Source organism: Lithobates pipiens, unplaced genomic scaffold, assembly GCF_037356315.1.
Source record: "Lithobates pipiens isolate NorthernLeopardFrog02 unplaced genomic scaffold, aLitPip1_a1.2 Scaffold_25, whole genome shotgun sequence".
NCBI classification, from domain to species: domain Eukaryota; kingdom Metazoa; phylum Chordata; class Amphibia; order Anura; family Ranidae; genus Lithobates; species Lithobates pipiens.
The window spans coordinates 221079822-221101566 of NW_027507787.1; the positions used below are offsets into that span (position 1 = coordinate 221079822).

Sequence of the window (21745 nt, forward strand, 5' to 3'; positions counted from 1 at the left end):
TCTTCTGCCCTTTGCCCTTTACTTTGGATAGTAAAAATTTTTTTTCAGCCAGTAATATACCTTACACAGGCCACTTCCTGTTTCTTGTCTGGTTATTAGCCTAGGCATATGACATCATGCACAGCCCTCTCTCTCTGTCACACTGGTGAGCGTTTGCCAGGAAGGGAGGGGGGTTGAGTCATAAGAAAGGCAATGAGAGCTGCAGAGCTGGAGGTGTGTCTGTATAAATCCAGGAAGTGAACAGGCAGCAGCTTCAGCTGCCCACAGTTAAAATGGCTGCAGCCAGACTCAGTGGAGGGAGATTTCTGCAGCATATTTGGCAAGTACAGAATCACAGTATATATAAAATCATATGCAAAGTGGTTGGAGGGAAGCTTCAGAATGGCAAACATGTTTTTATTACAAATTATGTGAGCAGACTGCAGTTCCTCTTTAAGGACAGGTAGAGAAATAAAGTCTATGTAAGACAAGTGCCTGTCTATGGCCATCTTTACAGAAGAGAGACAACAGGGAAATAATACGAAGTGGAGAAATCTCAGCCATCGGTTGCAAGATTAGAAACTATGCAAAACTCATGCAAAATCTGATGCAGCTCTGCATAGAAACCAATCAGCTTCCAGGTTTTATTGCCAAAGCTTAAGGCTGCTTTCACACTGGGGCGGGAGCAGCGTCGGCGGTAAAGCGCCGCTATTTTTAGCGGCGCTTTACCGTCGTTTTAGCGGCGGTGTGCGGGCGCTAGCGGGGTGGTTTTAACCCCCGCTAGCGGCCGAAAAGGGGTTAAACCCGCCCGCAAAGCGCCGCTGCAGCGGCGCTTTGCCGGCGGTATTGCCGCAGTGTCCCATTGATTTCAATGGGTAGGAGCGGTTTAGGAGCGGTGAATACACCGCTCCTTCACCGCTCCTTCACCGCTCCAAAGATGCGGCTGGCAGGACTTTTTTCACCGTCCTGCCAGCGCATCGCTCCAGTGTGAAAGCCCTCCGGCTTTCACACTGGAGTTAAAGGGCCCGTTTTTTTTCAGGCGTTACACAGGCGCTATTTTTAGCGCTGTAACGCCTGAATACCGCCCCAGTGTGAAAGCAGCCTAACTGAACAAGCTGAAGTTAGAAGCTGATTGGCTACCATGCACAGCTGCACCAGATTCTGTGTGCTCCAGCTTTAGTAAATCAACCCCTATGCCTCAGAGAAATTTTACTTAGAAAAATCAATGCAAATGGTCAGACAGCCCCCTACTTAACCTGCCCAATGATTTGTAGACCTGTTCAGCTATGCTTGTGGTTCACATACCAGTCACACTGCACAGCTGGGCAGGTGATAACAATGGTTCTTGGTTCAGTTTTTGCAGCTTCCAATATTGTTTTTGCACCTTAACCTGTTCAATGAGGACAATGGGGTTAATTTGCTAAAAGGAAAAAAAAATAAAAAAAATCATGTTTTCTTTGCAAAGTTCATTTTCACTTAGCTTAGTGAATAAGATGAAGTTGTGTTCACTTTAAATATCCAATTATCTGCAAATTTTTTTCTTGCACATAACTGGATGTTTGAATGTTTCACATATCTAACATCTTCTGAGGTTCGAAAAACATCTCATCTCCCGAAAAGGCCAAAGTGTCCGGCCATTCGTTTTAATTGAACTACACTCCCTGTCAGGTAGCCTGTTAGTTGTATGACATAGATGGCTTTGTTTATTCAAGTATAAAATTATTAGTCCTAATGATGTCCTCCAGTGGTGACATTTCAAGCCATACGGAGTCACTTAGGGCACTTTCACACTGAGGCGATGGGGGCGTTGGCGGTAAAGCACTGCTAGTTTTAGCGGAGCCTTTTAGCCGCTGGGGAGGGAGGGGTGCTTTTGACCCCCACTAGTGCCTGAAGAAGTGGTTAATAGCACCCAAAAGGCACTGCTGGTGAAGCTGTTCGCCAGCAGTGCCCATTCATTTCAATGGGCAGGGGCGTTTTTGGAGCGGTGTATTCACCGCTCCTAAACCGCCCCAAAGATGCTGCTTGCAGGACTTTTTTTAATGTTCCGCAAGCTCACCGCAGTGTGAAAACACTCAGACATTCACACTGGAGTGACAGGAGAGGCGATTTACAAGGGCTATTTTTAGCACTAAACCGCCTGTAAAGTACCTCGGTGTGAAAGTAGCCTAATGCTAGAACCTAAGTTGCCAGTAGGTTAGTGACCAGCTCCTCCAGAAGCCAGTAGGATGTCCACAGCCTGGGCCAGGTTGTCCACATATCCATCAGCCTTCACTTGAGGATGGGTTTCATCACTAGGCCTAGAAGGAAAAAAAAACATCATCAGGCTGTGTGTGTTCTTTATTCTCTCTCTCTATTATGGGGAAAAAAGGTATTTAGTCAGCCACCAATTGTGCTCTTACTCCCACTTAAAAAGATGAGAGAAGCCTGTAATTGTTACCATAGGTATACCTCAACTATGAGAGACAAAATGTGGAAACAAATCCAGACAATCACATTGTAAGATTTTTTAAAGAATTTATTTGCTAATTATGGTGGAAAATAAGTATTTGGTCACCTACAAACAAGCAAGATTTCTGCCTCTCACAGACCTGTATCATCTTCTTTAAGAGGCTCCTCTGTCCTCCACTCATTACCTGTATTAATGGCACTTGTTTAAACTTATTATCAGTATAAAAGACACCTGTCCACAACCTCAAACAGTCACACTCCAAACTCCACTATGGTGAAGACCAAAGAGCTGTCGAAGGACACCAGAAACAAAATTGTAGACCTGAACCAGGCTGGGAAGACTGAATCTGCAATAGGCAAGCAGGTTGGCGTGAAGAAATCAACTGTGGGAGCAATAATTAGAAAATGGAAGACATAAAAGACCACTGATAATCTCCCTCGATCTGGGTCTCCACGCAATATCTCACCTCGTGGGGGTCAAAATGATCACAAGAACGGTGAGCAAAAATCACAGAACCACATGGGGGGGACCTAGTGAATGACCCGCAGAGAGCTGGGACCAACGTAACAAAGGCTACCATCAGTAACACACTACGCCGCCAGGGACTCAGATCCTGCAGTGCCAGACGTGTCCCCCTGCTTAAGCCAGTACATGTTCAGGCCCGTCTGAGGTTTTGTTAGAGAGCATTTGGATGATCCAGAAGAGGATTGGGAGAATGCCATATGGTCAGATGAAACTAAAGTAGAAGTGTTTGGTAGAAACACAACTCGTTGTGTTTGGAGGAGAGAGATTGCTGAGTTGCAACCAAAGAACACCATACCTACTGTGAAGCATGGGGGTGGCAACATCATGCTTTGGGGCGGTTTCTCTGCAAAGGGAACAGGACGACTGAACTGTGTATATGAAAGAATGAATGGGGCCATGTATCGTGAGATTTTGAGTGCAAACCTCCTCCCATCAGCAAGGGCATTGAAGGGCATTGACAATGATCCCAAACACACCGCACGGGCAATGAAGGCGTGGCTTCGTAGGAAGTATTTCAAGGTCCTGGAGTGGTCCAGCCAGTCTCCAGATCTCAAGCCCATAGAAAACATTTGGAGGGAGTTGAAAGTCAGTGTTGCCCGGCGACAGCCCCAAAACATCACTGCCCTAGAGGAGATCTGCATGGAGGACATAGAGGCCAACATACCAGCAACAGTGTGTGACAACCTTGTGAAGACTTACAGAAAACGTTTGACCTCTGTCATTGCCAACAAAGGATATATAACAAAGTACTGAGAGGAACTTTTGATATTGACCAAATACTTATTTTCCACCATAATTTGCAAATACATTCTTTCAAAAATCAGACAGAAAATGTGATTGTCTGGATTTGTTTCCACATTTTGTCTCTCATAGTTGAGGTATACCTATGACCTATGATGACAATTACAGGCCTCTCGCATCTTTATAAGTGGGAGAACTTGCACAATTGGTGGCTGACTAAATACTTTTTTTTCCCCACTGTATATTTATATATATACACATACATACATACATACATACATACATATACACACACACACACACACACACACACACACACACACACAAAACTCCAACCTGTACTTTCCAGTTCTCACGAGTACTGCTCGTATACCACAGCTCTGAGCGCCACCAATGTCATTAACCACATCGTCCCCGATCATGACAGCCTGCGAAAGACAATAGAATTGGTGTTCAAGACTACCATTGTGCAGCCTTAACTGCATTTATACTGAGTATATTTAAAGCAGACTTTTCCATCTTTCCATCTATTAACCACTTAAGACCCCTTTCATACTGAGGTGCTTTACAGGCGCTACATAAAATAGCGCCTGTAAAGAGCCTCTCCTGTTTCTTCGGTGTGAAAGCCCTGAGGGCTTTCACACTGGAGCGGGGAGCTTGCAGGACATAAAAAAAAAAAAGTCCTGCAAGCAGCATCTTTGGAGCAGTGAAGGAGCGGTGTATACACCGCTCCTGCCCATTGAACCGAATGGGCACCGCTGCAGAACCGCTACCTCACATGTGTGGTTTGAACAGCGTTTTTATATGCGGGGCGCTACTCACAGGGCGCGTTTAAAAAAACATTTTTTCTTATTTAATTTTACCTTATTTTTTATTTTTACACTGTTCTTCAAAAAAAAATAAAATAAATAAATAAATAAATAAACCTTTTATTCCTATTACAAGGAATGTAAATATGAACTATGCCGCTGCCATTGCCGGAAGGAGAACCCAGCAGTGTAGCCTTTCGGGCCCCCTACAGCACATGTGCGAAGCACGCTGCGCTCTCTCTCACTGGCCCGGCAGAAGAGGAGGGAGGAGGAAGGGGACGGAGCTGCTGACGTAATTTGCCACAGCCCAGTCTCCCGGCACTGAGGACAGGGTACCTGCAAAAAACAGGTACCCGCCCCCCACCAAAGGTGTCAAATGTGGCACGGGGAAGAAATCAGATAAGCTGGAGTTCCACTTTTGGGTGGAACTCCGCTTTAACCACTTGCTTACCGAGCACTTAAAGTGGTTGTAAACCCTTACAAACCACTTTGACCTACAGGTAAGCCTAGATTAAGGCTTACCTGTAGGTCCAAGAAATATCTCCTAAACCTATATGGTTTAGGAGATATTTGCCCGAAAACAGGCACCGCTGTCTACAGTGGCGCGCAGGCGCACTGAGCGCGGCATTCTCAACGACAGAGCTGCCGTGCGTGTCGGCTCCCGTGCGCATGCGCGGGAGTGACGTCATCGCGGCTTCGACGAATGACAGCGGCGGAGCTGCGAGACCCCACCAAGAAGATGGATGCAGTGGACTACAGGGGACAGCGGTGACTTCGCTGGTTCCTGTGTCAGGTAAGTGACACATAATGGGCTACTATGCGATGCACAGTAGTCCATTATGCTTTGCCTTTGCAGGGAATGAAAGAGGAAGTAAACTCATCAGGGTTTACTTCCTCTTTAACCACTTCAGATCCGCGCTATTGCCAAATGACGGCATTAGCGCGGACCTACATTTCCGGGACTACGTCTATTGACGTAGTCCCGGTTACGAGCGGCCTGCGCGCCCCCTGAGGGGCGCGCGCGGCGCGCTCTGTGATCGGCGAGTCCGTGAGACTCGCCTGATCACCGATCCGTGTAAGGGGTCGATCCCGACCCCTTATCACGTGATCAGCTGTCAGCCAATGACAGCTGATCATGTGATAGAACGGAGCCGGTAATCGGCTATTATTCCTCCTCGCGCTGACAGCGCGAGGAGAGAAAAAAAAAGCCGATCGCCGGCGGCCGTGTTCGGGACATCAGTCCCGATCACGGCCAGCAATTCAAGCGGACACCTGCCCCCTGCCAGTGCCCACCTGCCACCCGCAGTGCCATCCTGAAATAAAGTAAGTGCCCCCCTGTCAGTGCCACCCAGCAGTGCCCATAGTGCCCACAGTGCCACCCAGCAGTGCCCACAGTGCCACCCAGCAGTGCCCACAGTGCCACCCACAGTGCCACCCAGCAGTGCCACCCACAGTGCCACCCAAAATCTGCCTCAAAGGTGCTGCACCCCAGTGCCGCCCATCAGTGCCCAGCAGTGCCGCCCATCAGTGCCCAGCAGTGCCGCCCATCAGTGCCCAGCAGTGCCACCTATCAGAGCCACCTATCAGTGCCACCTATCAGTGCCCATCAGTCCCATCTATCTGTGGTACCTATCAGTGCCCATCCGTGCCACCCATCCGTGCCACTTATCCGTGCCACCCATCCGTGCCATCTTATCTGTGCCCATCTTTGCCCATCAGTGCCGCCTTATCTGTGCCCATCGGTGCCGCCTTATCTGTGCCTATTAGTGCCGCCTTAACTATGCCTATCAGTGCCCACCAGTGCAGCCTATCAGTGCCCACCAATGCAGCCCATCAGTGCCCACCAATGCAGCCCATCAGTGCCCACCAATGCAGCCTATCAGTGCCGCCTAATCAGCGCACTTCAATGAAGGAGAAAAATGACCCGTTTTCAAAATTTTATAACAAACTATTAAAACATGATTTTTTTTTTTGCATCTTTTTTTGTTTGTTTAGCAAAAAATAAAACTCCGAGCTGTAACTAAATACCACCAAAAGAAAGCTCTATTTGTGGGAAAAAAATGATAAAAATTTCATTTGGGTACAGTGTTGTATGACCGCGTAATTGTCACTCAAAGTGCATCAGCGCTGAAAGCTGAAAATTGGTCTGGGACTGAGGGGGGTTTAAGTGCCCAGTAAGCAAGTGGTTAAACCCCCCTCCTGCCCAGACCAATTTTCAGCTTTCAGCGCTAATGCACTTTGAATGACAATTGCGTGGTTATACAGCACTGTATCCAAATTACATTTTTATAATTTTTTTTCACACAAATAGAGCTCTCTTTTGGTTGCATTTGATCACCTCTGTGGTTTTTATTTTTTTGTAAAAAAAAAAAAAAAAAGAAACAAAAAAAAATTATTTATTTTTATATTTTGTTATAAAATTTTGCAAGCAGGCAATTTTTCTCCTTCATTGATGTGCACTGATGAGGCAGCACTGATGGGCACAGATAGGTGGCTGTGATGGGCATGTATGGGTGACAGTGATGGGTGACAATAATGGGCACTGATCAGCACTGGTTGGTTACACTGATGGGCAGCACTGCTAGGTGGCACTGATTGGCACCACTGGTGAGCATTGATAGGTGGCACTGGTAGGTGGCAATGGCAGGTGGCACTGGCATGGGGTACTGGTGGGCACAGATGAGGCATAATTGCCTCTTCCTCTTTGGGACTGATGTCCCTTGCACATAAGCTGGCAGCATGAGGAAAAAAAGAACAAAGATTACCGAGCGTTTGTTTACATCATGTGATCAGCTGTCATTGGCTGACAGCTGATCACGTGGTAAGGGGCCAGGATCGGATCTGTGATTACCCGAGTCTCAGTGATCACGGCACGCGCCCTGCAGGGTGCAAAGGCCACCCAGAAAGTCAGGTCCACACTGTGGCCATCATTTGGCTATAGCACAGACGCCAAGAGGTTAAGGGAATCCCTTGGGGACCCCTAGGTCACCAGAACTATTATCCCCATGGGAAGATTTCCCTTTTTTTACTTTCACTTTCAATGACAATGGTAAACAGGACAAATCGAGAGAGTAAATCTCCCTAACAAGGGTGCAGACAGGTTGCTGACATATGTTCTAATCCCTCTCCTCTCTATCCAAAGCTAAAAAGAAGGTTTGACTTAGCTCTACTTTAACCGCTTGCATACTGGGTACTTAAACCCCCTTCCCGCCCAGATCATTTTTCAGCTTTCAGCGCTGTCACTCTTTGAATGACATGCTACAGTTTACCCAAATGACATTTTTATAATTTTTTTTTTTACACAGATAGAGCTTTCTTTTGGTGGTATTTAATTGCTGCTTGGTTTTTATTAATAAAAATTAATAAAACAAAAAACGAAATTTTGAAAAAAACAAAACAAAATTGTTTCATAGTTTGTTATACAATTTTTAAAACAGGTAATTTTTCTCCTTCACTGATGTGCACTGATAGGCACTGATAGGCGACACTGATGGGCATTGCTAGGCGACACTGATGGGCAACACTGATGGGCACCGATGAGCACTGATGAGGCGGCAATGATTAGACACTGATGGGCATTGATTGGCAGCACTGTTGGCACTGGTAGGTACAGCCACGGCTTTCTGAGTGAGGGACCGATGTCCCTCTGACATAAGCCGGTGATTGACTTTTTTCTCCCCTTATATATAAATACCGATTACCGAGCTTCTGTTTACATCACGTGATCAGCCGTCATTGGCTGACAGCTGATCATGTGGTAAGGGGCCGGGATCGACCCCTTACTCAGGTCTGTGATCAGCCGAGTCTCATAGACTCAGTGATCACAGAGCACGCCGCACGCGACCTGCAGGTACGTCCATGAACGCCCTCCTGGCAATTAAGCCCGGTGCTGTAGCCGTCTTTCGGCTATAGCGCGGGCGGCAAGTAGTTAAGTTTTAAATGATTCCTAATGTAATTTAAAAATAATGTAATAATAAATTAAAAAGGGTTATCACATATTTCTACTTATGCTATAAAATAATGGTGGTCATAACTAGCCCAATGATCCCCATTTTGAGCGTCACCTGTGATAGCATGAATTATGCTGACCTCCTTGGGACAATATTGATTGGCTTTAGCAATCAGAGGTGATCATGGCTCAGGGAAGATTTTACAACGCCACAGAAAAATTCCCTACAAGCGAACCCGATCTTTCATTCCTCTAACTAGAGGGTTTCAACCACTTGCCGACCAGCCGCCGCAGTTAAACTGTGGCAGGTTGGCTCTGCTGTGCAAATCCCTGTAAGTTTACGTCAGGCTCGCACCCGACGATCTGTGGACGCACACGCTCCCACTGGCCAGCGGGGGGAGTCAATTAGTGGGTCCCACGGACTCGCTGCCTGCCAGCCACCCGCGATCGATCCCCACAGTGACAGAACGGGGATCTGCCTGTGTAAACAAGGCAAATCTCTGTTCTAACAGGGTATGGCACACAGATCCTGTCTTTTCGCTATGCAGGAGGACCCTGTGAAGGAATGTAATGTACATACTGATAATCAGAAAATGTCTATTTGCTTATGTGTATACATGTCTCTATGCAACTCCTTACTTATTATATAGTATACAGATTGGTTCTGTTTGGAACTAAAGATGGCGGGTACTCCCTGCTTCCCACGCATTAGAAGAATGCGGACGTGACGACAGAACTAGCTTCAATCAACCTTCAAGCATCAAGTTTCTCTATTTCTCTTGTATTTCTGAGATGTACCTATTAGCCCTTGTACACACGGTCGGACATTCCGACAACAAAATCCATCTGATTTTGTCTGAAACTGGTGTTGCATACACACGGTTGGACAAAGTTGTCAGAAAATCCGATCGTTCGTAACGTGATGACGTTATTTAGTTACGACGGGACTACGTTCAGGCTAGTAGCCAATAGCTTTGGTCTAGGAATTTGATCTGAGCATGCGTGGCACTTTGTCCAATCGGAAATTCTCTACAAACGATTGGACAAAGTTCGATCGGATCATGTTGTCGGAAAATTTTTATATCCCGCTCCCAAACTTTGTTGGTCGGACATTCCGACGGAAAAAGTCAGATGAAGCCCACACACGGTCGGATTATCCAACAACATGGTCCGATCGGACATTTTCCATCGGAATGTCTGACCGTGTGTACAAGGGCTTAGGCCGCGTACACACGGGCAGATTGTCTGCCCAACTAAGTTCGTCAGACAATCCGACAGACAGTCCGTTCAAAATTTGAATGAACGGACTTGACCACACACGATGAACAGACAGTCCGCTGAAAGCTTGTGCGATGATGTGTACAGCACGTAAGACGGGACTAGAAAAACGACGTCCTATACACTGCAATGCAACCTTCGGCCGTGTAAATCCTTTCTGAGCATGCGCCATACTTAGTCCGTCCAACTTGCCTACACACGAGCGGACTGTCCGCTGAAACCAAGTTTGGACGGACAAAACCAAGTATGGACGGACAAAATTACGGAAATTCCGTAAGACTTTGTTCGTCAGACAGTCCCCTGAAAAAGTCCGCTGAAGCCCACACACGAGCGGATTGTCCGCTGAAACACGGTTCAGCGGACTAAGTTGGACAGACAATCCGCCCGTGTGTACGCGGCCTTAGACTGACATAGCAATGACGCATCTTTGTGTATAAAACATTAAAACTGCCCAGGAATAAAGCAGAAGTGTAAGAAGTAACCGATCTGAACGCTGTGTCAGAGAGTTTTGCTTCTAGAATGCATGCATGTACACACTTTTTTAATTCGAAACAGCAGCAGATAACCTTGAACTTGTAGTTCTTATCTATTACAGATGGATCTGTGTGTTGTCCAAGCGAGCCCATCCCCCATACCGTTAGAACAAACAGTGAGGGAACACAGTTAACCCCATGATTGCCCCTGATGTTAACCCCTTCCCTGCCAGTGTCATTAATACAATAACTGTATATCTTTAGCACTGATCACAATAATAAATGTCACTGGTTCCCAAAAAAGTGTCAAAAGTGTCAGTTAGGTGTCTAATCTGTCCGTCGCAATGTCGCGGTCCTGCTAAAAAAAAAAAATCACTGATCACCGCCATTACTAGTAAAAAATAAATAAAATAATAAAAATTTCCTAAATCTATCCCCTATTTTGTAGGTAACTTTTGCGCAAATCAATCAATATACGCTTATTGGGATTTTCTTTTTTACCAAAAATATGTAGCAGAATACAAATTGGCCTAAATTGATGAATAACGTTTTTTTAGATTTTTTTTGGAAATGTTTTATAGCAGAAAGTAAAAAATTATTATTATTTTTTTTTAATTGTCGCTCTTTTTTGTTTATAGCTTAAAAAATAAAAACCGCAGAGGTGATCAAATAGCACTAAAATAAATCTTTATTTGCAGGGAAAAAAAAAGCACATTCATTTTATTTGGGCACAGCGTTGCACAACCGTGCAATTGTCAGTTAAAACAACGCAGTGCCATATCGCAAAAAAATGGCCTGGTCAATGGGGGGGAGGGGGTAAATCCTTCCGGGGCTGAAGTGGTTAAAGAAATGTGAGTGCACCACTGGGCAGATGTAGGTCTCCTTTTCATTATTCTTGACAATATATCTGCCCATATTTGGCACACATGTTACCTCATCTGGCTTCACTCCCATCTCATCCAGGGCAGACATGAAAAAATTCTTTGATGGTTTTCCCACAACCTCCGCCGTGACATCACAGGCATACTGGTGAAAAGAGACGAGAGATTACTGAATTGTAATGAGTCAACCATATTCGCAAGAGAAGAAAAATCCTTACCTCCAGAGCTTTCATGTAGGCACCTACGTCTATCTTCAATCCATCGGTTTCTTTATAATAACGTCTGTAATGAAAAAGAGGAAAAGATTGATGCCTCTTGTCTTATAGCATTTAGTCAAACAATAAAATATAAAAGGAGGTAACAAAATAAGGCATAAAATGATGTACAAAGTTGACTTCAAGCTGAAATCTAGGCAGAAAACACTCTTTGGTTAAAGTGGTGTTGCCACCAAAAAATAAAACAGTGTTCAAAAATCTTTAAAAAAAAAATTATTGGAAAAAAATAATAATAATTTTTTACTCACCTCTAAATACCTGTTGCTAGGGTGTCCCTCGTAGTCTGCCTTCTTCCTTGCCCAGGCTGCTGACATCACTTCCCCTCGCGCCGCACAGTCATCTGGGACCTGTCACGTGTCCCAGATGACTGTGCGGCGTATCACGGCGCATGCGCAGTGGATGCCAGGCTGTGAACCCACAGCCGGATGCCCACAGTACGAATGACGGCGCCGCAAGCAGAGAGGGGAACGAGGGGGGGGGGGGCCTTGTTCCCCCCGCATCGCTGGACCCTGGGACAGGTAAGTGTTATTAAAAGTCAGCAGCTGCAGTATTTGTAGCTGCTGAATATTTTTTTTTTTTTTTTTTTTAAGGGGCACCCCACTTTAAGTTAACCACTCCAGGCCCCCGGAAGATTTGGCTGCTTCTCGCATGATTCTCCCATCATTGATTAGAAAATCGTAAATTTTTCACAGAATTTCCAACATGTCCGATTACTCAAATTCGATGCCCACATAAAAAAAAAAAAAAATGGGCTGTTGCTGCAGCCCACTAATGGTGCGAAATACGAACGAAAATTCTTATGCCGCGTACATACGATCGGAAATTCAGATAGCAAAATACCGATTAGAGCTTTTGGTCGGAAAATGCGATCGGGTGTATGCTCCATCGGACTTTTGCCGGCCAGCAATAGATTGAGAGCCGGGTCTCAATTTTACGGTCGGAAAAAGCTCCTATCCCAAAATGCGTTTGTGTGTATGCAATTCCAACACGCAAAAACTCACACATGCTCAGATTCAACGACGAGACGGAAGCTATTGGCTACTGGGTATTGAACTTCCTCTTTCTAGTCCCGTCGGACGTGTTGTACGTCAACCCGTTCTTGACGGTCGGAATTTGGTGTGACCGTGTGTATGCAAGACAGCTTGAGCGAAATCTCGTCGGAATTCTGTCGCGTGTACGCGGCATAAGATAAGATTTTCGAAAAAGAAAATTCTTTCGAAATTCGACCCATGTATGGCCAAGCCTAACACTGTCAACATACATTTACCGGCCACTTTTTTAGGTACACCTTGCCAGCACCGGGTTGGACCCCCTTTTGCCTTCAGAACTGCCTTAATTCTTCGTGGCATAGATTCAACAAGGTGTTGGAAACATTCCCCAGAGATGGTCCATAGTGACATGATGGCATCACGCAGTTGCTGCAGATTTGTCGGCTGCACATCTATGATCCACCACATCCCAAAGGTTCTCTATTGGATGAGATGTGGTGAGTGTGGAGACCATTGGAGTACAGGGACCTCATTTTCCAGTGGTGAGATGATTGGAGCTTTGTGACATGGGGCATTATCCTGCTGGACGGAGCCATCAGAAGATGGGTGCACTGTAGTCATAAAGGGATGGACATGGTCAGCAACAATACTCAGGTAGGCCATGGCATTTAAACGATGCTCAATTGGTACTAAGGGGCCCAAAGTGCGCCAAGAAAATACCTCCCACACCATTACACCACCACCACCAGCCTGAACCGGTGATACAAGGCAGGATGGATCTGTGCTTTATTATGTTGTACTGACTTGGATGTAAGCGGATGAAAACAGACGTGCGTCCGTTTACATCTGCTCATCAATAGACATACATTGTGGTTCAGTCTGAAAAAAATAAATGACGCACTTGAGTGAAAGGGCCCCCATCTCTGCTTGATACAGTCGATTGTTCTTGGTACAAGTTAAGCGCTGCAAATTTTTTTGAATGCTGTTTGTGTGAGTAGATGTAATAAAATGTCTTACAACTGTAAAAAAGGTAAAAATCACAAAGCACTCACCCCTTTCCCAGAGATATGAGGATCGCTTTCTTTAGGCCGATCAGCACATTAAATGCTTCATTCACATTCTGATAGGAAAAGTTTTCAGCTGCATCTCCAATCACAACACAGTTGGGCTCCGACTTATCAATGGAGTCAAACTCCGAGAGGAGATCTGCGAGAAGGTAGGAAGTCACAGCTAAAGCACCCATAGATGCACAGATGTGTCACATACAACTCAGATTATAAATTACAGTGCCTTGAAAAAGTATTCATACCCCTTGACAATTTCCACATTTTGTTACAACCAATAATGTAAATGTATTTTATTGGGATTTTATGTGATAGACCAACACAAAGTGGCACATAATTGTGAAGTGGAAGGAAAATGATAAAATGGTTTTCACATTTTTTAACAAATAAATATGTGAAAAGCGTGGGGGGCATTTGTATGGCGCCCCCCTGAGTCAATATTTTGTAGAACCCCCTTTCACTACAATTACAGCTGCAAGTCTTTTTGGTTGATGTCTCTACCAGCTTTGCACATCTAGAGAGGGACATTTTTGCCCATTCTTCTTTGCAAAATATCTCAAGCTCTGTCAGATTGGATGGAGAACGTCTGTGAACAGCAATTTTCCAGTCTTGCCACAGATTCTCAATTGGATTTAGGTCTGGACTTGGACCGGGCCATTCTAACACATGAATATGCTTTGATCTGAACCATTCCATTGTAGCTCTGGCTGTATGTTTAGGGTCGTTGTCCTGCTGGAAGGTGAACCTCCGCCCAGTCTCAAGTCTTTTGCAGACTCTAACAGGTTTTCTTTCAAGATTGTCCTGTATTTGGCTGCATCCATCTTTCCAGCAACTCTAACCAGCTTACCGGTCCTTGCTGAAGAAAAGAGTCCCCACAACATGATGCTGCCACCACTATGTTTCATGGTGGAGATGGTGTGTTGAGGGTGATGTGCAGTGTTAGTTTTCCGCCACACATAGCGTTTTGCTTTTAGGCCAAAGAGTTCACTTTTGGTCTCATCTGACCAGAGCACCTTCTTCCACATGTTTGCTGTGTCCCCCACATGGCTTCTCACAAACTGCAAACAGGACTTATGGCTTTATTTCAACAATGATTTTCTTCTTGCCACTCTTCCATAAAGGTCAGATTTAAAAAAAAAAAAATATAACGAGACTTTACAATCACTTTAAAGCAAAGTGGAAAGTACATTTCCACTTTTGCAGCCAATTTAGTATAACACCTCCTTTATATTTGTTACATGTTCCCATTCACATAGAATAACCTAAAAATAAAATATTTAAGAATTGCAGCTTACCAGGGGAGTTGCTAGGTGGCAAAAAGACAAGGGGCTTCAGCCCGAAGTCTAAGGCCGAGGGGGTTTTCGGAGGGAGCGGCGGCGTTAGCGGCGCAGTTTTTTTTTGGCTGGGTGGGGTTGTGTGGTGGGGATAAGCTCACTTGCTGGTTGCTGTCTGGCTTACTAGTGCCCATCAATGCTGACTAAACTCACCTACCTGACACACACTGACCTACCTGCCTGACACACTTGATATACACTGACATACCTACCTGACACACATACACTGATGGTAGTGACACACACTGACTTACCGGACCAGGAGACAGACTTCATGCTTCCTGCAGCAGCTCAGCCGCGGTGTGCGGATGTGCCCATCATCACAGCAAGCAGCCAGAAGAGGAGAGGAGAGCCGCCCGAGTGCCGATCTCACAGCGTGGCGGCCGCATTGTAATTCCCACCTTCTGGGGCCTGCAGTGCCTATGATGGACGTCACAAATCCCACAGTCCCGGCATTGGACCAGTGGGACGTCCATCATAAGCGCTGCAGGCTCCAGAAGGCGGGACCTGCTATGTGACTCAGCCGCACGCGGCGGTGCTCGGGATCAGATCAGTCCCCACTCTGCGGCGCTCGGGGCTACTAATACAGCTTTGCATGCCTGAGACCCGGGGCTTTTCGGGGACACATTCGGGGCTCCAGCCCCTCCCAGTCCCCCCTCCCGATGCCACTGCATCTTACCCTATTTAAATTAATCGATTTTGGTCCCTTCAGAAAAGAAAATCCTAGGCAGTTCTCTTTGTTTATAAAGTGACTCGGCAGTTATTAACCCTGTCAGCTCTGTGCAAGCAGATCTTCATTATTAATTATAACTAGATTTGAATACTGTCTGTCCTAACAAGGCTTAGAGGCCGGGCTTCTTGCATCGTATGTTGATGAGTAAAGACTTTCTCTACTGTCTCTCTCTAAGGGCTCTTTCACACAGGCGGCGGAGAAGGGGGGGGGGGGGGAGGGGGGGGAACTAGCTGTCCACCCCAGGGTAAATAAAAAAAAAATACATTTGGTGGCCAGATCCTTATTATCTAACATTTCGGACAGCAAATGTGTGCTTATAAAGCTTTTTTCCAAGATGGAGAAGTATATCACCTTCATGGACCAGCAAATGTGGCCTCAGTCCCCGTTCTTGCATCAGCCTCTTTGCTGCAGGGCCAGGAGCAGTAACCTCGTCTTCAGAGATGCTGAAGCCAAATTTCTGCAGTTTGCGGACAAACTGACTCCGTGTGGCCTGTGATTCATTTGTGCAAAAGCGCAACTTCAGGCCAGCCTGCCGAATCCTAAAATGTAAGAAGAAATGTTAAAAAAAAAAAATTCTGTCCATCTATGTGCCAATTAGAAAACTGCCCAGATGCCCCCCTGGGACAGCAACATCACCATTGCGTTTAGTGAAATGTCCTACCTAAACTGCAATATCTGTAAGCATTGTCTTGTGGTGAAGCACAAGTGCACAGGCTTTAGTAAATCTCCCCAATAAAGTGGCAATGACAATTCAAAACACATTCATTTCAATGGGTGCCATCCTAATTAAGGGTGGATATAAATCAATGATTTAATAAAAAATAAATACATAAATAAATAAATCTGATTTTTTTCAATTTAAATCTTTTTTTTATTTATTTATTTTAATAAAATGCTTTTAGAGAAAAAAAATCTATCTAAAGATAGTTTTCTATTTAAGATACATTAATAATTTAGTTTATTCAGCATGAAATGGAGCTTAGTTATGTAGCATGAGGCTGTATATTCTGCAATATTTACATTTTTGGTAAAATCATTCAATGAATCCAAGCTCTGCAAACTTGCACTGCATTGATGCATTCACACAATTGCACAGTAACCATGAGATAAAACAAAGTTCAGCAATATTCCTTTATCCCATTGTTGTGCAAATCTATGTACACTAAAAACTGTATGATTGAATCGGTTCTGAGGTCGCTGTTTTACTAACCTGACAGCCTTTTATTCTAAACAGGAAACCTTCATTTTGATTGCAAATATTAACGATTCTAACTACCAGCAAGAATGAGTCCATACATTTAAAGAGCACCTGTCCTTTCAGATGCATCATGGCAGCGCCTGTTAGCGGGCATCCACTCACCTGCTGCCGCCACGTCCCTCACCTTGTTGTGTCACTGCCGCATCACCAGCCGTCACATTAAAGTGAATGGGACTGTTGGCAAGTCAACAGCGGTTCAGAGGAGGAGTCGTCGCAGGACAGAGATGACAGGTACTCTTTAAAAATGATGATTTAAATCAACTTGATTTCAATCAAGCCTTTTTACTAGTGATTTAAATTGTGATTTAAATAAAATCCACCCTGCTAATTAATGCAATTCAAGTCGCAGCAACAAATTCTGCACTACTTTTCTGCAACTTTGGTACGATTTGAGTGCCACGGACTGCCATGTTAAATCACAAAAAGCAAGTCGCACGACTTTGGGGTCTCAGCCGCGTGAACCGAGCCCCACCACGGTGGCGGAACACCAAGGCACAGTCTCAAGTGTGACCTTTTGCGATCCTGGTAGTTCCGCCACTGGGACCTGCTCACATTCCAATGTGGAAGCTAAGAAGACTAGTGGGCCAGCTGCCACAGGGCCATGGATTTAGGAATTCCTCTTTAATTCACCTCCCTCCACCCCTGGACTAAACAAGTGTAATATCTTGTATATCTGGGGAATGGATTTTGATATCCCTGGATTGGGCTCTGTAGCTTGGAGATTTCAGAGTGCTTTCGGAGGGAAGAAATCACCAACCCAGTGCCCAGGTCTTGTTGAAGACTAGCAGGGTGCGTTTCCAGGCGCACACAGTCCTTATAATGAAGGCTTGGACAAGGCCCAAAGCTCCAGCCAAGAGGGAAGTGTGCTCCCGTTTGAAGGCAGGTGTGTGATCCTGCTAGGAGACCGAGGTGCTCTACTCCAGAGACTGCACTCCATGTTGGAGGTGTTCCTTGTCCTTCAGACTGAATGAGAAGTTTCACACTGGGGCGGGCGTGCGTCGATGTCTTTGCGTCGCTTTTCGGCCGAAAAAGGGGTTAAAAGTGCCTGCAAAGTGCCGCTGCAGCTGCGCTTTGCTGGCGTTTTGGCAGTGCTGCCCATTGATTACCATGGGCAGGGGTGCTTTAGGAGCGGTGTATACAATTAGGAGAGTCCATGGGACTGAGGAAATCTGTACGTTTCAGAGGAGTCGGCCCGTAGAGCAAGGGACTGTAACTAAAGCCTCGTACACATGGTCTGATTTTCCGCAAAGCGCCAGACTTGCCCGAAGGGCGTGTGCCGTGAACTTGTCTTGCATACAAACGGTATAAGATTGTCGGCCAACATACATGAACGTAGTGATGTACTACGTGACATTTCCGCTCTTGAGCACAACACTTTGGGCACCTTCTGCTAACGTCGTGTTTGGTGAGCATTGATTCCGAGCATGCGTGTTTGTACTTTTGTGTGATGGATTTGTGTACACACCATAGGAAAATCTGACAACAGACCGTTGTCCGCTGAAAATTTACTAATCTGCCATCGAACATTTGTTGGCGGAAAGTTGGCCAACAATTGTCTGATGGAGCATACTAACAGTCGTATTTTAGGCAAATAGTCTGTCATCACACAATTCCCTGCCGAAAATCCTATCGTGTGTACCAGGCTTTAGAGCGATAGTAAATGTTCATAGTTAAAGAAAAAAAACAAACATATATACTTACCTACCATTGCACAGAGCAGCCCCAATCTTACTTCTCGGGTTTCCCGCTGGCGCTCCTAGTTCCCCTAATCCACGAGTGCCCCCCATAGAAAGCTGCTTGTTATAAGGGAGCTCGTACGTGCTCGCTCCCGAGCATTTGTGTCTCACGTCTTTCGGCTTGGCCTTGCCCCCTCCTCACTGGCTGTGATTGATAGCAGTGGGAGCCAATGGCTCCAGCTGCTGTGTCTGAGCCAATGAGGAGGGAGAGAGCCTCTGCTCTCATGCCCATCGCTGGACTGGGAATGGGCTCAGGTAAGTAATGGGGGGGGGGCTGCATACTAAAGGTTTTTTACCTTAAATGTAGAGAATGCATTAAGACCCCGTTCACACTGGGGCGCTTTTTAGGCATTTTTGTGCTGAAAATAGCACCTGTATAGTGCCTCTCAAGCCACCCCAGTGTGAAAGCCCGAGTGACGAGTGACAGGGGCTTTGACTGCGTGTCAAAGCCCCTGCCCCTGAAAGCGTGTTCTGAAGCAAGTGTAAACTAGTCGTTAAAGCGGAGTTCCACCCAAAAATGGAACTTCTGCTTTAAGAAAGGTGACCCCCTGACATTCCACATTTGGCATGTCATTTTTTTGGGGGTGGGGGGGGGGAGCAAAAACCTTTTTTTTTAGAGGGTTCCAGCTCCCACTTCCTCGTGGGGCACCATGGAGCCAGAAGTCAGTTCACTCCCCCCCCCCCCCGGCCAGTCACAGCACACCGCGTGGCTTGCGCATGCACAGTGCGTGCCGGGATGTGAAACCACAGCCGGGCGCCCACATTGATAATGTCGGAGCCGCAGAGAGGAGGGGGGAGAGGAGTTGGGCTTCGTTCCCCCGCATTGCTGGACCCTTGGACAGGTAAGTGTCTGACTATTAAAAAAGTCAGCAGCTGCATTATTAGTAGCTGCTGACTTTTAATTTTTTTTTTTTTTTTTAAGCGGAACTCCACTTTAATGTGTGTTGAAGCTGAAGCAAGTGTAAATAAGGCTTTAGGCTACTTTCACACTGATGCGCTTTACAGGAGCTACAACGCTAAGAATAGCGGCTCCACAGTGCCTGTAAAGAGCCTCTCCTGTCTCTCCAGTGTGAAAGCCTGAGGGCTTTCACACTGGAGCGGTGCACTTGCAGGACGGTAAAAAAAGTCCTGCAAGCAGCATCTTTGCAGCGCTGTAGGAGTGGTGTATGCACCGTTTCTAAAGCGCATCTGCCCATTGAAATCAATGGGGCAGCGCCGGCAAAAACCCCTGGCAGAACGAGGGCAGTTTTAACCCTTTTTCGGCCACTTGCATGGGTTAAACGTGCCCTGCTAGCGGACGAAAAGTGTCGCTATAACAGTGGTAAACTAGTGCCACTTTACCGCTACTGCTCCCACCACCCCAGTGTGAAAGTAGCCCAATTGATTTATTTTTCTTCTAATCTTTTCTGAAACAATGTAAACTGATTGTACATGCTCCTATGTTTTGCAGCATGCATGAACTCAATATGAGATACTGAAAATAGGCTGTATGTCCTGCAACAAGTAAATATATTTTGTGTATTTAGTGTATAGACCACTTCTAAAGCACCCCTGCCCATTGAAATCAATGGGGAAGCTCCCCCAAACTGCCGGCAAAGCAGCGCTGCAGCAGCGCTTTGCGGGCGGTTTGACCCTTTTTTGGCTGCTAGCAGGGGGTTAAAAGCGCCCCACTAGCGGCTTAATAGCGCCGCTAAAACAACGGTAAAGTGGAGCTATAAATATCGGTGCTATACCGCCGACGCCCACCCGACCCAGCGTGAAAGTAGCCTTATGCTGCGTACACACGATCGGAATTCTCGTCGGAAAAAGCTCTGATGGTTTTCCCGACAGAATTCCTGCTCAAGCTGTCTTGCCTACACACGGTTACACCAAATACTGATCGTTTAGAACGCGATGACTTACAACATGTACGACGGGACTAGAAAAAGGAAGTTCAATAGCCAGTAGCCAATAGCTTCCATCTCCCAATTGAATCTGAACATGCGTGAGTTTTGGCGTGTCAGAATTGCATACACCCGATCGGAAAGTTTTTCCGTTGGGAAAATTGAGAACATGCTATCAATTTTTGGCTGCCGGGAATTCGGACAGCTAAATTCCGATGGAGCATATACACGCGGTCGCATTTTCCGATGAAAAGCTCTCATCGGTCTTTTTCTGGCCGGAATTACGATCGTGTGTACGCGGCATTAGAGTTGGGTTTGAGGCAGATCATCAGCATTTGTTTCCAGAGTACAGAAGAGTTGGAAATTGGGAAATAGTCTACACTTTGGCAGAGTGGGAAATCACAGCGCGGTGGCTCAGCCCTTGCAGCAGGTTGTGCTCCACATTCTGAGGTTAAATACAGCCCTGTGGCTTGTATCTCCAGACATCAGACAGATGAAAATTATACATAACACTTAATGTGTAATTGCCCTTCATAACATGAGCTTTTCTCTTTTAAATGAGGCCATTTGGATAAAGAGATAACGAGGTCCCAAAGTACGCCACTAATATGCCAGCGAAGCGTGGCGCACTTGGAGGGTAATGATGCAGGTGAGCAACGTAGATGAGGGACCAATTATACCTAATAAATGAGTATGCGACCTTCTCAGAACAGTGAGCAGCGGGTGTGACGAGGAGGATGAGACCGAAACAACATCTGTTCTTCCATGTAACAGTAAAATCCTCCCAAACAAGGGCCCTCCCATCCCGGCTGAACACAGGGAACGGTACATCGTAAATGGGGCGGAAATACAATATGGTCTGGACCATCACTGCAGCCTTCGTAGAACTTTATGGACCTAATTGTGTCAGGTATACACATTGCACAAAACTAGATGTGGTTACATTCAAACTTATTGTGTTTGGCAAACTGTAAGATACTTTAACCGCTTCAGCCCCGGAAGCATTTACCCACTTCCTGACCGGGCCATTTTTTTGCGATACGGCACTGCATCGCTTTAACTGACATTTGCGCAGTTGTGAATATAAAGGGGTGGGTCCTGCGCAAATCGTGCCACTCAAATAAAATACACAAATTCAAAATAATATAAATATGTGCATACATACAATGCCGTGAAAAAAATATAGTCCAAAAAACAGCACGCATAAAAATATATAAAAAATGGAAAAAGGTTTAATGATAGAACAATAATAAAATGTCCGCTACTTAAGGCTCCCAGAACTCTCACCTTCATCCCCATGAAGAAGTAACATGACGTAACGAGTAGGGATTGGCCAGAGGACGAACCGGAAGTAGAGTAAGACGGGAGGAAGTTGTCATTATACCCTCT

General features: G+C 45.8%; 1 protein-coding gene across 1 annotated transcript in view; it reads right to left on the minus strand.

Moving 5' to 3' along the window:
- Positions 1–1151: 1151 nt before the first annotated feature.
- LHPP (phospholysine phosphohistidine inorganic pyrophosphate phosphatase) overlaps positions 1152–21745 on the minus strand; it is a 42099-nt gene continuing 21505 nt past the window's right edge. Inside the window, exons 2-7 of the mRNA XM_077455570.1 lie at positions 15831–16018; positions 13401–13554; positions 11303–11366; positions 11137–11229; positions 4031–4122; positions 1152–2276 (exon numbers count right to left, since the gene is read on the minus strand). Coding sequence (XP_077311696.1) covers positions 2174–2276; positions 4031–4122; positions 11137–11229; positions 11303–11366; positions 13401–13554; positions 15831–16018 — 694 coding nt within the window. The 3' untranslated portion in view covers positions 1152–2173. The remainder of the gene's footprint in view (positions 2277–4030; positions 4123–11136; positions 11230–11302; positions 11367–13400; positions 13555–15830; positions 16019–21745) is intronic.